This window comes from Cnephaeus nilssonii (genome assembly GCF_951640355.1).
Source record: "Cnephaeus nilssonii genome assembly, chromosome: X".
In the NCBI taxonomy this organism is placed as follows: Eukaryota; Metazoa; Chordata; class Mammalia; order Chiroptera; family Vespertilionidae; genus Cnephaeus; species Cnephaeus nilssonii.
Genome location: NC_137071.1, coordinates 1034261 through 1051700, shown reverse-complemented (window position 1 = coordinate 1051700; position 17440 = coordinate 1034261). Strand labels below are relative to the sequence as shown.

General features: G+C 43.4%; 1 protein-coding gene and 1 pseudogene across 4 annotated transcripts in view; both read left to right on the top strand.

Moving 5' to 3' along the window:
• Window positions 1-17440, top strand: part of ARHGAP6 (Rho GTPase activating protein 6) — a 506928-nt gene that overhangs the window by 455518 nt on the left and 33970 nt on the right. For all 3 annotated transcript variants that reach the window (XM_079764312.1, XM_079764314.1, XM_079764313.1), the window contains exon 9: window positions 4281-4460. In XM_079764312.1, the coding sequence (XP_079620438.1) occupies window positions 4281-4460 (180 nt within the window). The remainder of the gene's footprint in view (window positions 1-4280; window positions 4461-17440) is intronic.
• LOC307096300 (large ribosomal subunit protein uL23-like) lies at window positions 10720-11130 on the top strand (annotated as a pseudogene). Its single transcript has one exon. The product of its transcript is annotated as a large ribosomal subunit protein uL23-like (transcript).

The window sequence follows — 17440 nt, the reverse complement described above, 5'->3', positions numbered from 1 at the left end:
ATTGAATTTAAACTACACATCAAAGGGTGTGTAGGGCCCTAGCCGGTTTAGCTCCATGGATAGAGCATGGGCCTGCGGACTGAAAGGTCCCAGGTTCGATTCTGGTCAAGGGCATGTACCTTGGTTGCAGGCTTCTCCCAGGCCCTGGTCAGGGCTCGTGCAGGAGGCAACCAATTGATGTGTTTCTCTCACATCGATGTTTCTCTCTGTCTTTCCCTCTCTCTTCCACTCTCTCTAAAAATCAATGGAAAAATACACTCAGTTGAGGATTAAAGAAAAAGGGTGTGTAGGAATTGAGTAAAGGGTGTGTAGGGATTGAATAAACAGACCACATCAGCACTGCATAGAGATGGGAGTTAGCTAAAACCTCTTCTGGTAGAAGTTAAGAGTAGAGGGAGACGAACAAGAGCGAGGTCCTTTGTTTATTTTTTTTTTCAGTTGTTTCAGCATGAGCTGGTAGGGAATACAGAATGAACAGACTGCAGTGAGGTAGAAATTAAATTGGGAAGTATGGTCAAGAAACAAAGCAGTTTTGCCCTGGCCGGTTTGGCTCAGTGGATAGAGCGTCGGCCTGCGGACTGAAGGGTCCTGGGTTTAATTCCAGGTCAGGGCACATGTCTGGGTTGTGGGCTTGATTCCCAGTAGGGGGTGTGCAAGCGGTAGCTGATCTATGATTCTCTCTCATAATTGATGTTTCTATCTCTCTCTCTCCATCTCCCTTCCTCTTTGAAATCCATAATATATATATATAAAAAGAAACAAAGCAGTTTTCAGCTTTTTGTCTTACCTGTTCGTTAGTCTGTGTTAGATGTGTTATCTGTTTGTTGGGTAGTTGTTATGGATTGGAACACAGAAGAAAACTGAACCAGAGACTCAAAAAGCTTGGAGGCTCACACAGGCTCTGCCAGCATCTTGCTACATGACCTTGTATTTATAAAACAAAGGAAGAAGAAGGAAAACAGAGTTGGGGTTGCGGTTGGGGGGGAAGGTTTGAGCTTCCTTCTTTATAAAATGCACATAATATTTTCTAATGGGTGCTTAAAATTCAATGCATGATTAACCAATAAGATCTCAAAGATGTTGAAAAGAAGGACATGAGAAAAAAATGTTCACTAGTCAGTCAGTGCTTTGCTTGGGAAAAATAGTGGTATTTTATCAAATTGCGTTGTTTTTCTATCTTGTGTTTGTTTGTTTTATTCCATTTTGTCTAGTTTGCTATTTGCTCTGCTCCTTAGGGGAAAGAAAGAAATTCCCAAAGTCTGAAAGAGTTCATTTCTTCTAGAAAGAATATTGCCGGAACATAATTGAAACCTCTTGAGCAGTGGTTTCTCAGGTTGTCCAAGAAGCCTCTGGCATTGATGGGAAATGTGGTGTGAATAGCCCCTTTTTTCGGTGAGAGAGTCTGAGGCTGGCCTTTCGTTTTCAAATAGCCTGCGAGGCCCAAAGAAGTCCCTAACCACCGAAGGAGAGGCCGGGATGCTGACCTTTAAGGAAGTGCACGCCTCCAGGAAATGGGAGGTTGGCTTTGGAGCTGCAGCAGGATCAGCGCCTCGCTGCTCGCCTCGCCCTGGTCCCCACCCAGCTTTGAAGCCAGGGTTTCATCTCCTCCTGCTATACAGGGTCTGCCACTCGAGTGTGAGCTGGGCGTGGGGGGGGGGTTCAGGGTAGAGATGAAGAGTATGGGGCTCCCTGGCGTGGCTCAGTGGTTGAGCATCGACCTAGGAACCAGGAGGTCACAGTTTGATTCCCAGTCAGGGCACATGCCCGGGTTGTGGGCTCTATCCCCAGTAGGGGGCGTGCAGGAGGCAGCAGATCAATGATTCTCTCTCATCATGGATCTCTCTCTCTCTCTCTCTCTCTCTCTCTCTCTCTCTCTCTCTCCCTTCCTCTCTGAAATCAATAAAAGTATATTTAAAAAATATTTAGGATGCTCATCTAGGAGAGATAAAATTTTGCCTTGAATTGGCTGGCTAATAGTGAAATCATGAACCAAACCCAAGTGCACATTCTATGACCTAGACGTAGCCATCTACATGCTGAGACATGGGGAGCAAGGGTGGAGGCTGCCATGAACGAGTCTCCAATTGAAAACACAGCCAAACAAACACAAAGCAGCGTTAACAAACCACAGCGGCGTGGTCTGCAGCTGGAATCCATGTGCCGTTCCACGGACAGATTGTGTTGCTTTCCCAGAATAGCAACAGGAGAAGGAGACAGCGGAAACAGAGTTCTGGATTATCCTTGCGTTAAACATTCTTTTCAAAGAAAACAAAATCTGAGAGACAGCTAGAAGACAGCCATGGTGTCCTGGGACCAGGGCTCTCACCAGACACCCAATTGGCTGGCACCCTGAACTTGGACTTCTCAGCCTCCAGAGCTGTGAGAAATAAATGTATATGGTTGAAGCCAAAAGGGGGAAAAATGAAAATCTTTTATTTGTTAACTAGAAGCCTGGTGCACGAAATTCGTGCACGGCGGGGGGTTGTCCCTCAGCCCAGCCTGTACCCTCTCCAATCTGGGACTCCTGGAGGGATGTCCGACTGCCCGTTTAGGCCAGGATCGGGCCTAAACGGGCAGTCGGACATCCCTCTCACAATCCAGGACTGCTGGCTCCCAACTGCTTGCCTGCCTGCCTTCCTGATTGCCCCTAAAAGCTTCTGCCTGCAAAACAAAAACAAAAAACAAGAAAGCTCTGATATTGTGTTAATAGGGGAAAGGAACGCACTCTAAATGCTTCGGAGTTCTAGAGAGATGAGCTGGGAAATGGCATGTATTTGATTGTATCCTTAGCCATGAACTTGTAGGAAATGACATGGAAAATAAAACGAACACTTGTCAGGTTTTATATCAATGAAATAAAACAAAGAGAAAAATAACTCAGCAGTCATACATAAGTGGCACTTTCTTCAAAATCCCCAGTGTTTACCATGTGAAATCATTTTCCTTGGCGGCAAACCTGAAAACAGGCGCACTTTCTAAAAATAATGTCCCCCTGTTCCACCCTGGGGTTGCAGGGCTGGCAGCCACCACTTCAAGGCTCCACAGGACAAGAGTGGGACCCAGGAAGCTTTGTCTTGGCTGTGACTCAGAACTCGAATTCTGTGCTGTGTACCCAGCTGCCCCTCAAACACTGTGCAGATCCCCCCTCCCCCCAAGCAGCCACAGTCCCCATACTTACGCAGGAATTACTGGATTTTTCAATATCAACAAGAGAAATAAAAAGTTGCCTAGCCCTAGCCAGTTTGGCTCAGTGGATAGAGTGTCAGCCTGTAGACTACAGGGTCCCGGATTCGATTCCGGTCAAGAGCACGTTACCTCGGTTGCAGGCTCCTCCCCGGCCAGACCCTGGTAGGGGCACGTGCAGGAGGCAATCAATCGATGTGTTTCTCTCACGTCGATATTTCGCTCTGTCTTTCCCCCTCTCTTCCACTCTCTCAATCAGTGGAAAAATATCCTCAGGTGAAGATTGAAAAAAAAACAAGAAAAAGAAAAAATTGCCTAGACCACTGGTGGTCAGCCAGGGCCAGTCTTGCCCCACAAATACATGTGGCAGTGACTTCCCCGGCCTTGCTTGGCTTTCCTTCAGAACCCTCTGCCGCACTGTACTTCCTGAGGTGCCTTGTGATATTTTACATGTTTCTGCCTTTGCATGTGGCCTTGTCACCACTGGGAAATTGCCTTCTGTCCCACCTCCTTGGAGTGTCCCTGCGGCCTCCAGGGTTGATAGCTTCATACTTTGTACTCACTACTTATAACTGGTAAGTGTCTTTTTCCCTCCAGAATGTGAACGTTTAAAATAAGGACGGTGCTGTGATCCTTGTGGGAAATTTTTGTCAATAACTAGAAGCCATGAAAAATGCCCAGCCTGTGGTAGATGCTGAGTGGATGGAGTCATGGAGAGATGATGGATTGATGGATGAAGGGATAGACGGAAGGTGGATGGTTGGATGGATAGATAGATAGATAGATAGATAGATGGATGGATATCAATATTTTTAAAGGGCAGACAGGATAGAAGTTTTATATAGTACCAGTTTCACAACAAATCACTTAGAGTTGTAAAATTTTACTCAGTATGCTGTTGAAATGGCCACTGTGCCGTGCACTTCAATCCAAGACATGAAGCAAAAGGAAAATGATGGCACCTCTCATCAATTCTGCCAGAGGTGATGTAGACCTTGCAAGAAAAAAAGGAAAGGGAAGGTTCCATTGGTTCCTGAGCCACTCAGCACTTTGAAAAGCAAAAATAACAGCAGTTCTTGTATTCTCTGTCCCTGTAGGTCACGGGGAACAAGATGACATCTCTAAACTTGGCCACCATATTTGGACCCAACCTGCTGCACAAGCAAAAGTCATCAGACAAAGAATTCTCGGTCCAGAGTTCGGCCCGGGCTGAGGAAAGCACGGCCATCATTGCTGTGGTGCAGAAAATGATTGAAAATTATGAAGCCCTGTTCATGGTAGGTGGTCCTTCTTTGGCAAGGCCTCTTAGGAAGCTGGCTCTTCATCGCCTCTTGCTGGCACAATGTAACTCACACACACACCCTTCTGGTCTACAGTGCCGGTCACTGAATTCACTGGAAGGCATGCAGTTTCAATAAGAAAAGAAATTTACAACCTATACTATCACTGTAAGTTTGTGATTCCAGGTGTAAGCAAACATATTCAAATTACAAATTTCATTTTGTTGTGCCCTAACCAATGGTCACGTTTGGAGTCACTTATTCATATAGCAGTATCCTTGCTCGGAATATTGACACAACCATTCTCTTTGGAATTATATGTGGCCCTCAGGAATTTATATATTCATACCATCTTCAGAGATGGCACCTCCTCAAAGGTCAATAGGAACATTTTAACTCCTCCATGAAGCTTCACCTATGTTTTCTGTGTCCTTCTCATGCCACTTACCCATGTTATTTCTCTGTCCCTTGAGCCCCGTTATTCTTCTTCTTGATGCTTATCTCAGCATTGTGCTACAGTCATTTTTTACTATTTCCCCTAATAGATTATAAACACATTTAGAGCATGGGCTGTGCCCTTGTTATCTCTTCTCTGTATCCTCTGGACACTTTCGGAAGGCCCTTCGTCTGGCAGGCACTCAATAAATATTTTTTTGATTTGTATTGAATTACCAGTTCCTGTTTTCCTTCAGAAAACTGCCTTGCTTGCTCCAACTCCCCTTGAAACATTAGAACAAATGCCAACTCTTTTCTATTTCTGTTTACCACTCATATTGCTTGTCAGAAGTTCCAGAAATTTCCTCTGTGTTTCTTCTCCCCTTTTTCTTGTCAGTGTGCAAACACTCACCATGAATCTTACCTATTCCACCGAACCCATTGTGTCTCTCCAACCAACTGTGCTAGTCTCCTCTTTTGAATCCCCTCAGTAGTTTGTCTATATTTTTCAAATGCCTTGCATTACATTTATTTTCATGCTTTGTCTTATATCAATAATTTTTGTACATTTGAGAGCCAGTGATTTAAAATCTTTGCCCTCTGTGTCTTCTTACCTATGTGATGGTGACTAAGTAATTCAATACTCAATAAGCATCCATTTCAGTTTTATGAAATGGGAAAAATAAAAATATGACCTATTTCCCAGGGCAATTCTCACCATCATTTGCTATGTGAGAGTATTCTGCAAACTATAAAATTCTATGAACCTTTTAATGAATACGTAGTGATATTAGTTGGGCTACATGCGCTGGCTCAACTCTCAGGACGCAACAGACATAAATATCTTGTTGACATAAAGTTTAATCAAATGTTTGGTTGACAGCCTTACATGTCATGATTTAGGAACCCCAGCTCTGTGCATCTTGAGACACTACAATCCTCTAGGATTTATGGGCCAAACCTAGAAGGGACATTCATCATGCCCACTCAAATCCCATTGGCCAGAACTCACCCATAAGCCATATTTAATTGCAAAGGAGGCTGGGAAAAGTATTCCTGCTGGATGTCCAGGAGGCACAGAAAATGGATTTCACAGTGAAAAGTTCTCTGAGGTAGAACAGTGCCACGCTTCTCGTTGAGTCCCTGAAACTCTGTTCCTATGTTGCACACAGTAAACTCTCAAAAAATGTGGCATTTGTCATTGACTCTATATAAATTTCACACTTCCGCCAAAATCCTCATAATTAATTACATATTTGGATGAATCGAATGACTGAACTTATCAACCTTTTCATCAAGTTTTTAAGTCACATATCTTTTTGCCAAGCAGTCTTGGCATTACTTCATGCTCTCTGGATTTTTTTAAGAAACAAAATAATACCTCTCATCAATCTTAATTCTGTTCTCTAAATTCTGTATTCTAAGAAAAGCTCTTTATGTGAAACCACTAATCACCAGGCATCTCTTTTCACCTCCGATACTAAAACAACTCTTCCTGGCCTCCTGGAAAGGACGGGTGCCACATTTTAATTGTGCCATTCCTCTTCTTCCCATTTCCTGCCGCCCGGGCTACCAAAAACAGCAGAAAAACAGCAGTTTTCCACCTTTTCCAACATTTCCCAAATCTGATCTTTACTGCTCTCTGTAGAATTGCTGTCAAGACTCTCCTGCGTGATAGCTCATATTTTGGTTCCCCAGCTGTGGTCTGAGGCCTGTTCTGGCCACCTTGTCTCAATACAGCCCCTCCCCCCACCTTGTACACACCTCCTCACTTCTTGTTCCCTTACCCTGCCTTTCCACCTTAGCACTCACCACGACTAATACAGGATTTTACTCGTTTCTCTTGTTTGTTGAGTGTTTGCCCATTAGAATATAAACTTCATGACAGGATGACTTTTTGTCCTTTTCCATCTCCTTTCTTGACTGCATTACATCTGTGCCTGGCATTTGGTAGAAAAAAGAAATATTGGTTGAATTAATAAATGACTCAATGGTAGTTTTGTGACATCTGATTTCCATATTACTGAAGTTTACTAATAATAAAGTTTATGTATGAAAAGGTTGGGCAGGAAGGAATTAAGGATAGCTTTCTCAAAATAAGTTAACCATTAACGCAAGCATTCTTGATCTCCTCACATGGATTACGGGAATTACAAATGAGAAAAGAGACAGTGGTTACAATACAAATCTCTACTTTCCAAGTGACAGGGGTGATGGGTAGAAGCTATCAAGCCTGGGTCAGTAAAAAGAAAACCGGCTGTGGAATCAGAAAAGTTTGCTATAGTCCTGTATTTGCTATGCATTAACTATGTGACCTCATGTTCTCAGATTTCTCTTTCTTTAGTTATCAGAGGATTGGGTTAGAATAAATGATTAACCAAGATCTCTTCTAGTTCTAAAATCTTCATGATTCTGTGCCCTAGCACTAACTTCATCTCTTTTATTTCCATAAAGCACAGGAGAAAATTAAGCTCATCACTTCGTAGATTCTCTTGGCATATTTGGCATTTCAGAATCCTATTGGTTATACCAAAGCTGGTGGCTAGTTGGCAAAGCTGGTCTAGGTGGGTGGACAAAAATTCAATGATGTATAGAGCTGTTTTGTTTTGTTTGGTTTTTAGGAAACTTTCAGAATTAGTACGGTAGTTCCAAACAAGAAAGAATAAAGCTAGACGGGACCTGAGAGTTAAAGGTAGTTCACAATTGTGCAGTTTCACAGTCCTTGGAATGGTTTGTGAGCTCAGAAAGAGGCATCGCTTGCCATGGGAAGATTTATTAGAAAAGGTGCTTGTGCGTTTGTCCTTGAAGGCAGAATGTACCCTGAAGGCAGCAATTCCGCGGAACTGATGGAAGGGATATAAAAACCCACAGAGGCCTGGCAGGGATCCAGAGTTTGTTCTGAGTGTTAATAATGTCCTTCATTTCCTGATGTCTCTTCCAAGTGGCCAGTATCTGAGGTAATTGGAAAGGGCAAAAGGAACCTGGCTTTGTCCCATACGACAGAAGAGCTGCCTAGATTCAAGAGTCCGACTAGGACAGTCTTTTGTACCAAGAGTCCGACTAGGACAGTCTTTTCAGGCTCCGTGTTGAAAACCCTAGAGCTGAGTCTGATAACAGCCATCATGGGCACCCTATTGAACAGTGCCCACCAAGGCAGCAGATTGTAATCACTATTCTCAAACTTAAGCATGCAGCCGACTCACAAGGAAATGTGTCAGATATTCAGATTCCTGGGCCAAATCCCAGAGAATCCCATTGAGTAGCACTGGGCTGCGGCCCGGGAATCTGTATTTTCTAATGAATGTCTCCAGGGCATTCTGCTACTTTTATCATCACACCTTGGGAAACCACATCTTGGGAAAGATGGTGGGAAGACCATGAGCTTTGGGGCGCGCTACTAGAATTCAAATCCCTGCTCAGCCATATATTTGCTATGTGATCTTGGCCCCATGCCTAACTTTCCTACGACTTCATTTTCCTATTGGAAAAAGAGAAAGATGGAGTTACCTACTTTATAGGATTATTTTGAGAATTAGAAATGACATGTTAAGGCACTTGGGACAAGAATTGACATATACCAGGCACTGAAAAAAGAAGATCGCCGCTATTATTATATTACATTGATGAGATGTCTGCCCTGTCAAAGCAGGTGTTGCTACCAGACTGAAAGGGTCCATTTGCCCTCATGCATTAGAGCCTAATAGGGCATGAATAGGTTCTTGCAGCAAAGAAAGTAAGGGTTTATTTTTAGGAAGTGGCCTACACCCAGAGACAGGTGAGCATTGAATGCCCAAAGGCCTGGCTCCCCAATGGCTTCCAGAGAATGGGTTCTATAGGGGAAAATCATTAATCATGGTGACTAAGGGAGTTAGGATTGTGGTCAGGGTCATGGTCTGGGTCGTGGTCTCTACCAATTATTTGGTGCTAAGATAGTTGATCAGTGCTTGTGCTGATATCAGCCATGGCATCGTTTAGTCTTGTGTTACTGCTTTTTTTTGGGGGGGGGGGCCTGGAGCTGAAACACAACTGAAGCCTCGATGTTATCTTTAGTTTGATCGAAACCCTGTCTCTGTGGGCAACAGACCCAAGGATTTATTCCTAAATTTTTTTATGCCAACCAGAACCTCATCGTCCTGAGGGCTCAGTGATTAAAAGAGTGTATGTGCAAGGGGGAAGGAGGCAGGTGAGTCAGGTGCTGGACGAGGCCAGTTTGAATTGAAATGAAAGAAAGAAAGAAAGAAAGAAAGAAAGAAAGAAAGAAAGAAAGAAAGAAAGAAAGAAAGAAAGAAAGAAAGAAAGGCAGGCCACATTGAGGAAGTGAAGTTTCTACATGGTTCAAGTATCTCCTTTGCAAGGAAGCACACCCTGACCACTCGGTATAACAGTGTGACCTGCATTTTGTTGTTTGTTTTTGGTTCAGTGTCTACACTCTTTAGATTCCTTTACCTTTAAATCCTGATCCAACATTTCTAATATCAACAACAATTTAAAAACTATAAAATGATACTTACTCTCTGGGACCACTGGGAATAAAAGAGAAGGATGCTGCATGCATGTCTAGAAATGGCCACGGGCATCGCTGTGAGGCACAAAACATGCACTGACCACATCGTTAACACAGTCATTGGTCTGAAAGCTGTTGCCTCTGTAACTGATACTGGGAATCCCAGAGAAAACTCATCATTGCTCTTGGAATTAAGAAGAACTTCAGAGCGGAGTGGAGAAAACTGTCAGCTCCTTCTGAGGGTTGATGCCATACGATTCCTACCAGGGCTGCTTTTTTTGGAGAGAGGGAACCGAGAGAAGGCCGCACCCCTGTGGGCGATGAAAAGTCCGGAGTGCATGGAGACGTGGGAACACCAGAGGGTTCCCACCCGGCCGCGTCGGCAGCCTGAGCCGGGGACAAGCACAGCGCACGTGGGAAATTTCAAATGAGAACTACTGGGAAAAGGGGTCAGAGGCCAAGATGAGGATTCCAGGCTCTGAAGCCAAGCTTTGCTTAGTGTTCTCTTCCTTCCCCAGAGCAAATTGCATTTTCTTAAATCCCCATTTGCATGCCAAGTCCAAGGCCGCAGGCAGTAACCCAGGTCATCAAACAAGAAGCCGCCCCCCACCAACATATCCAGATAATGAAATAGGATTTCCACTTCCTGGCTTATGTAACCACTCTTTTTGAAACAACCACTGTTTCCAGGCTTGAGGTTGGCCACTCCTTATGGACCTCACTGTCTTATGTCAATTTCACCACCATTTCATGAAAAATAAGCCAACATTTTTGCCCAAGTGATGTAGCGACTATGGGAATGATTTCTATAGCATGTTGCTCCCACATAGAAGACAGGTACTTCAGGATGGCATCTCAGATACAGAGTTCATTTGCAAGGAAGAAAGAGAATATTTTAGCCAGCTTGAAAGGGAAGAGCCAACGAGGCATTTAATGGTATCAGTCCCTCTAGACCTGTGGTCGGCAAACTGCGGCTCACGAGCCACATGCGGCTCTTTGGCCCCTTGAGTGTGGCTCTTGCACAAAATACCACGGCCTGGGCGAGTCTATTTTGAAGAAGTGGCGTTAGAAGAAGTTTAAGTTTAAAAAATGTGGCTCTCAAAAGAAATTTCAATCGTTGTCCTGTTGATATTTGGCTCTGTTGACTAATGAGTTTGCCGACCACTGGGCTAGACTGTTCATAACACTAACCTGCCTGATGTTCAGGCCAACACATGGCTGCAAGAGCCAGTGCATGTTCCAGCTCCCAAGGACAGGATGTGTGCACTGTTGGCAGCACATGCATGTAGAGGGGAGCATACCTCCCTTTTAACAAAGATGGTGCTGAAAGCTAAGAAGGACGCCCCTGCCCTCCCACAGCCGAAGCCAAAGCAAAGGCTTTGAAGGCAAAGAACGCAGTGCAGAAGGGCGTTCACAGTCGCAAAGAGAAGATCTGCAGGTCACCCACCTTCCGACGGCCAAAGACACTGAGGCTCCGAAGGCCGCCTGAATATCCTCGGAAGAGTGCACCCAGGAGGAACAAGCCTGCCCCCTGTGCCATCACCAAGTTCCCCCGACCACCGAGTCAGCCAGGAAGAAGCTAGAAGAAACAAGACACTGGTGTTCATTGTGGATGTCAAGGCCAACAAGCACCAGATCAAACAGGCTGTGAAGGAGCTCTATGACATTGATGTGGCCAAGGTCAGCGCTCTGATCAGGCCTGGTGGAGAGAAGAAGGCATATGTTTGACTGGCTCCCGATTATGATGCTTTGGAAGTTGCCAGCGAAATTGGGATCATCTAAACTGAGTCCAGCTGCCTGATTCTAAAGATAAAAATTTCACATTGTGAAAAAAAATGCAACCATATTATACCTGAGCTGTTTCTACTTTTTTTTAACCTCCTGCCATAAAGCACGGTCTGCTCATTTTTCTTCATCTTCCTTCCTTGAGTCATCCTTCAACAAAGCTCCATGGGTCCTAGGCTCTTTGGTTATTTTTATTAATTAATGTGCCTCAATTGCCATATACTGTCTGGCATGTATCAGGCGCTTGGGAAAAATTTGTTAAATTTAATGAATTCTGACCCTCCAAATAATCCAGACACCCTTACATAATATTAAGCAACCTAATTAGTTCAGATTGTCATTATGTATTACAAAATATTTTAGGTCAATAGGAGCTTTATCACCTTCTCCAAATGTTGGCTGGATAGGGAAGAGAAAGGAATGAGGCATAAAGCTGTCCATAGTCTAACATCTAAACTGGAAATCAGATTCATTATTATATGTGAGTGCCTCCCCCCTCCACGTCCCGCGTGGTTCAGGGTTCAGGTTCTGGAGGAGGCCGCACACAAATGAAAGAGACTAGACAAGAAATTATAAATTTGGGAATTGGGGGCCAGGCGGGAGCCCAGCTCAAGAGGAGCTTTGCTCCAGCCTTGCGATCCCTTTTATTCAGGTTTGGGACCTACCCATAGCTCTTAGGCAGGCAATTCCAGTAATAGCCAACCAACAAGGACTTACATAAAACTAAAAGAAGTTGCTTCAGCTACCATTGTCTCAACTAGACAGCGGGTGCAGAGCTCTGACCTTTCAGAGATCAAGGTCTCCAGCTTTCTGGGTTCCTTGTCCACACCTCTCAGCTAGTGAAGGCAATGGGCGGCTTCCAACAATTACACACTGCCAACCCTCACACAACACCCTGTTCCCCATCACCCCTACCACCGGCACCACGCCACAATATCAAACACAAGCAGAAACAACAACTTCCTTATTTCCTTGCCAATATAATAAAGTGTTAAGGAAAAAATTCATCTTCAGTCGTCACCTTATCCTTATTCTCAGTGTCAGGCTAACTAGGGAATGCCTGGTCTGCTGCCCAAACTTGAAAAATTCTAGATCCCTCCCTTCTCATATACCTGACCCTCCTTTGCTCCCTGCCAATCATCAGAGAACACACAAAAATACAAACACATTTCCTTTATACACAAGCTGGTATTTATTCAAGAAGACCATTTATGTTTTGATCTCATCATAATGCCGATTTCTCAACCATTTTTTTTGTAGGGAGCCTACACACACTTAAGGGTGTTCCTCTGGTAGTGCCTGGGTATCACATGTGGTAGAACACTCAGAAACTTCTTCTTGTTCGTTTGTTGGCTAGTTTACTGGAGGTTTTCTACTGTTTCTGTAGTGAAATACAATTATCTGTCTGTTTCTGCCCTTCTCCTTGTCTTCACTCTGCTTAAGGACCGAACTGACCAAAGCCATTATCTTCATTACCTAGTTAGGAAACAAGTTAAACCCAGAAAGACATTGGTTTGGGGGAAGAAATTGGGAGATGGGTGGGAAAGGGGCTTGTAATGGAATGACAATGGATTGAATGAGGAAATGTCTGCGCCAAAAAAGCACAAGACCAGCATCTTGGGTGAGGAATTATTGGGGAGGAGGAAGCATATGAGTAGGGGAGTCTGACCTCAGTCTTTTCTTTGTCATTGAGTGGGTAAACTGACTTCCAATTCATTTTAGTACTTGAAGTGTCTTCCTCCATCGTTGTGGTTGGAACCTGATTCGTTATCTAAAGTAGTCTACAGTATTTTCTTAGTTTCTCTTTTGATTAAACAGTACTTTTGACATATACTATATATAAGAATGTTAAACCAGGGAATCATTTGTGTGTCTGGAATGGATTCATTCAATTTACATATATACCTAATGGAAAAATAATTTGGTTTTCTTTTTTATATTTCTATGGATTTCAAAAGAGGAAGGCAGAGGGAGAGAGGGAGAAACATCAGTGATGTTAGAGGATAATTGATTGGCTGCCTCCTGCATGCTCCCCACTGGGGATTGAGAGCACAACCCAGCCATGTGCCTTTGACCAGAATAGAACCCGGGACCCTCAGTCCACAGGCTGATGCTCTATCCACTGGGACAACCTGGCTAAGGCTGATATTGGTTTTTAAACAAACCACTTCTCAAACAGCCTTCTGAATGAAACTGAGTTCAAGAGGTGAGGTTCTACTGTATTGATGTCTTTGTTTTATTAAGATTTCCTTAGTTTTTACCTAATGTGCTTTTTCTGCCCCAGGGTCCCATCCAGGAGGCCGTATTAAAATTCAGTCATCATGTCAGGCCTCTTTGGGATCCTCCTGGCTGTACCTTTTACTAGACTTCTTGTTTTAGAGATCCTTAATCTTTTGGTTTGTTTTTTACATTAAATCCTCAGGTGTTATTGATGTCATAGTTGAAAGTTGGTACCCTTTTTTCAAGCTCTTCCTATTTCCTCAACCCCTCAGCCCCTGGCAAACACTTTTCCACTCTGTGTTTCAATGAGTTCAAGTGTTTCTATTTTTCATATTCTACCTATAAGTGATGTGGGTGCTTGTGTATCTGTGTGTGTGTAGAACATCTTCTTTACCCATTCATCTATTGATGGACATTATATTACTTACCTTGGCTATTGTGAATAATGCAGCACATTACTTAGTATTTTAGATATATTAACTAAAATCCCAAAGAACTAAATACCCATACTTAAATTTCAATAAATACATGAATTATCACACTTCACTCCAACACCTGGCTCTTCCCAGGTTGCATATTGGGTGTGTATGTGTGTTTCCTGAATACACTTCACGGACTTTCTGCCCTACTCTCCTCATATTTAATTTTTTGTCCAGAGAAGGTCAAACCTAGTCAGTACCTTCATGGTTATTGAATGCTCCATGGCAGTGACTGAATTAATCACTTGGATTTGTCACAGGGGTGACTTGGTACGTTTCTCTCTAGACCCCTGAGGATCAGGATCATGTGTGTGTGTGTGTGTGTGTGTGTGTGTGTGTGTGTGTGTGTGTGGTGTATGAGAGAAAGAGAGAGAAGAGAGAGATAGACGGGGGGGGGGGGGGGGGGCGGGGGGCGGACATGCCCAGCAACTGCAGAAGCATTTTGCAAGTTTCCCAGTGAATCTTCTGCTTTCAAGTGTGTGACATCAGCACCCCTCACAGTAACCACTCTTCCTCCATGAGGGACTACCCCATGGACTTGTATAGTGAACAGGCTATCCAACCAAGCTCAATGTAGAAAGGGGACCAACAAGTGCTGAAGACTCAACAAATGTTCACAAGGTAAACACAGTGTCAGTCACTTATTATTGTGTAACTGAGACATATGATTCAATCTGAGACTCACATATATGTCCAGGTTGAGAAACATGATTGAGGACTACTTTAAGGAGGCCTCCTGACACTCTATGTTAATTTGCTAAAGTGACTAATTTGCGAAGCTAGATGTGGTGAAGATACTGTCTACAAAGATAATGAAAGACAACAGGACTGGAGAGGTACCCTACTGAGTACCCAGGTAAAAGTGTATTATATCTCTAAAGCTGAAGGTTACCTGTAGCGGCAGTCTGTTGAAATAGGTACTGAGTAGAACATGTCAGTCAAATAATTTGCCATGACTGCGAATTATTTAGCAGTTTCTTTGTGTAGAATCAATAATTTAAATAATATGAGATATGGATCCCGATTGGGTGTGACCATGACATGAATGGCCTTAAAATCAATCATACTTACCAGGTTTAAGAACAAGTCAAATTTGGCTGTTAAATTCAGAAGCAGTAGGAACAATTATACCTTCTCTAGGTCTTCTATAATGGGTGTCTATCTGTGAAGGTGCTGTGTTCATTTACATTGGGTCCTTTTCAACAAGGGTGAAAGGTGCTATATGATAAGTAGAGAGGAAGGGCCACAGGGTAACATTTTTTCACGCTGATTGTAAGGACAAAAGATTTATCTGGCTATTCATTAGTTCAGATCGACATTATGTACCAGAAATTATTTTATTATAATAGGAGCTTTCACTATGGGAAATTGAGGCAATACAATAGTTCTAATGGTTAAGTTCCGACATATTTGTATCTATTTTATGATCAGAAACCCCCTTTTTTTATCACCTTCTCCAAATGTTGGCTGGACAGGGAAGAGAAAGGAATGAGGCGTAAAGCTGTCCATAGTTTTAACATCTAAACTGGAAATCAGATTCATTATTACACACTGCCAACCCCCACACATCACCCTGTTCCCCCTCAGCCCTACCACCATCAGCCCCCACCCGCAATTCCAAACACAAGCAGAAAAAGCAACTTCCTTACTTCCTTGCCAGTATAATAAAGTGTAAAAGAAAAAATTCATCTTCAGTCTTCACTTTGTCCTTATTCTCAGTGTCTGGCGGACTATGGAATGGCTGGCCTGGTGCCCAAACTTGTAGACTTCTACATCCCTCCCTTCTCACATACCTGCCCCCTCCTTTGCTCTCCCTCCCCATCATCAGAGAACACACAAAATACACGTTTCCATTATACACAAGCTGGTATTTATTCAAGGAGACCATTTAGGTTTTGATCTCATAATGCCCAATTCTTAAGCATTTTGTTTAGACATCGCACATACACTTAAGGATCTTCTTCTGGTAATGCCTGGGCATCTCTTGTGGAAGAAGAACACTCAGGAACTTCTTCTTGTTCGTTTGTGGGCTCGCTTACTGGAGGTTTTCTTCCCTTCCTGTAGTGAAATACAATTATCCTTCTCTTTCTGCCTTTGTCCTTCTGGTCTTTACTCTGCTTAAGGACGGAATTGACCAAAGCCATAATCTTCGATACCTAGTTGGGAAACAGTTAAACCCAGAAAGACATTGGTTTGGGGGAAGAAATTGGGAAATGGGTGGGAAAGGGGCTTGCAATAGAATGACAATGGATGGAATGAGGAAGTGTCTGTGCCAAAAAAGCACAAGGCCAGCATCTTGGGTGAGGAATTACTGGGGAGGAGGAAGCATATGAGTAGGGGAGACTGACCTCGTCCTTCTCTCTGTCATTGAGTGGGTAAACTGACTTCCAATTCATTTTAGTACTTGAAGTGTCTTCCTCCATCGTTGTGGTTGGAACCTGATTCGTTATCTAAAGAAGTCCAAGGTGTTTTCTTCTTAACTTCGGCTTTGTTGTAGCAGCAGACCCTACTCCTGGCCTCTATATCTACTCTCTAGGACAATGAGGGGCCACACCCTTCAGCTCTGATGAGCCAACACTCACTGGTTGCCATGGTGTGGCTTGACATCACAAAGCTTCAGCTTGACCATCCAGGAGGGGGAGGTGGGAGAGGATGCAGAAGACTCAGATGCTCTGGTTAGAGGAAGGGGAGCTTCCTCAATACCTCCTAAAAGTGTTCTCAATCTGACCTCTCTCTCCCTCATTTCCTCTAGTTCAGTTATTGTCCAGCATATGGCAGGGAGGTGGTGTTTCCTCTAAGCCATTTCCCATACACCCCCATCCCTTCAGTGGTCCATTCCACTGTCCCCCAGATATCACCATTACCTAGTATTTTGTGTGTTGTTTTAATGGATGTTTTATTTTAGAATAGCTTTAGATTTACAGGAAAATTTTGAAGATAATACCCAATTTCCCTTATTACTAATACTTACATTGCTATGGTGCTACTTTAACATGTAGTGAACCATCAGTGAAACATTCACAGTCAGACCTCATTCTCTAATATCTCTAATATCAAACAATTTGGTTCTAGACCAAGCTGTTCCAGGAAAAACTATACCGGTTGTGGAATAAAACACCAGTTTTTGACCTGACAACCCTTTCATGCTGATACCTCTACCTGACACAAAGCATCTCTCATGTAACAAAGGAGAGAATGTTTTTGTTGTTGACCAAATCTGATTAGCACAATTTTAAAACATAAAGAGGCCATCAAGAGCACCAATGAGGTAAGGGCGTGAACATGCTCACAAAACCACAACCACAGGCAATTGAAGAGGTAGAGACACGGTTGTTGACTGGGATAAGTGAAGAGTGGTTGGCCAGTGAAAGCATGTGGGAGGCCAGGATATGTGAAACGTCCAAGATGCTGCATCCTGTCCTCTTGAAGGATGCCCCTGGAAGGAGTGGGGAATGTGACTCATTTAAGGCTAGCACGGGGTGCTTCCATAAATGTAAGAAAACAAGCGTTTCTCTTTAGATTAAACAGTACTTTAGACATATACTATATATAAG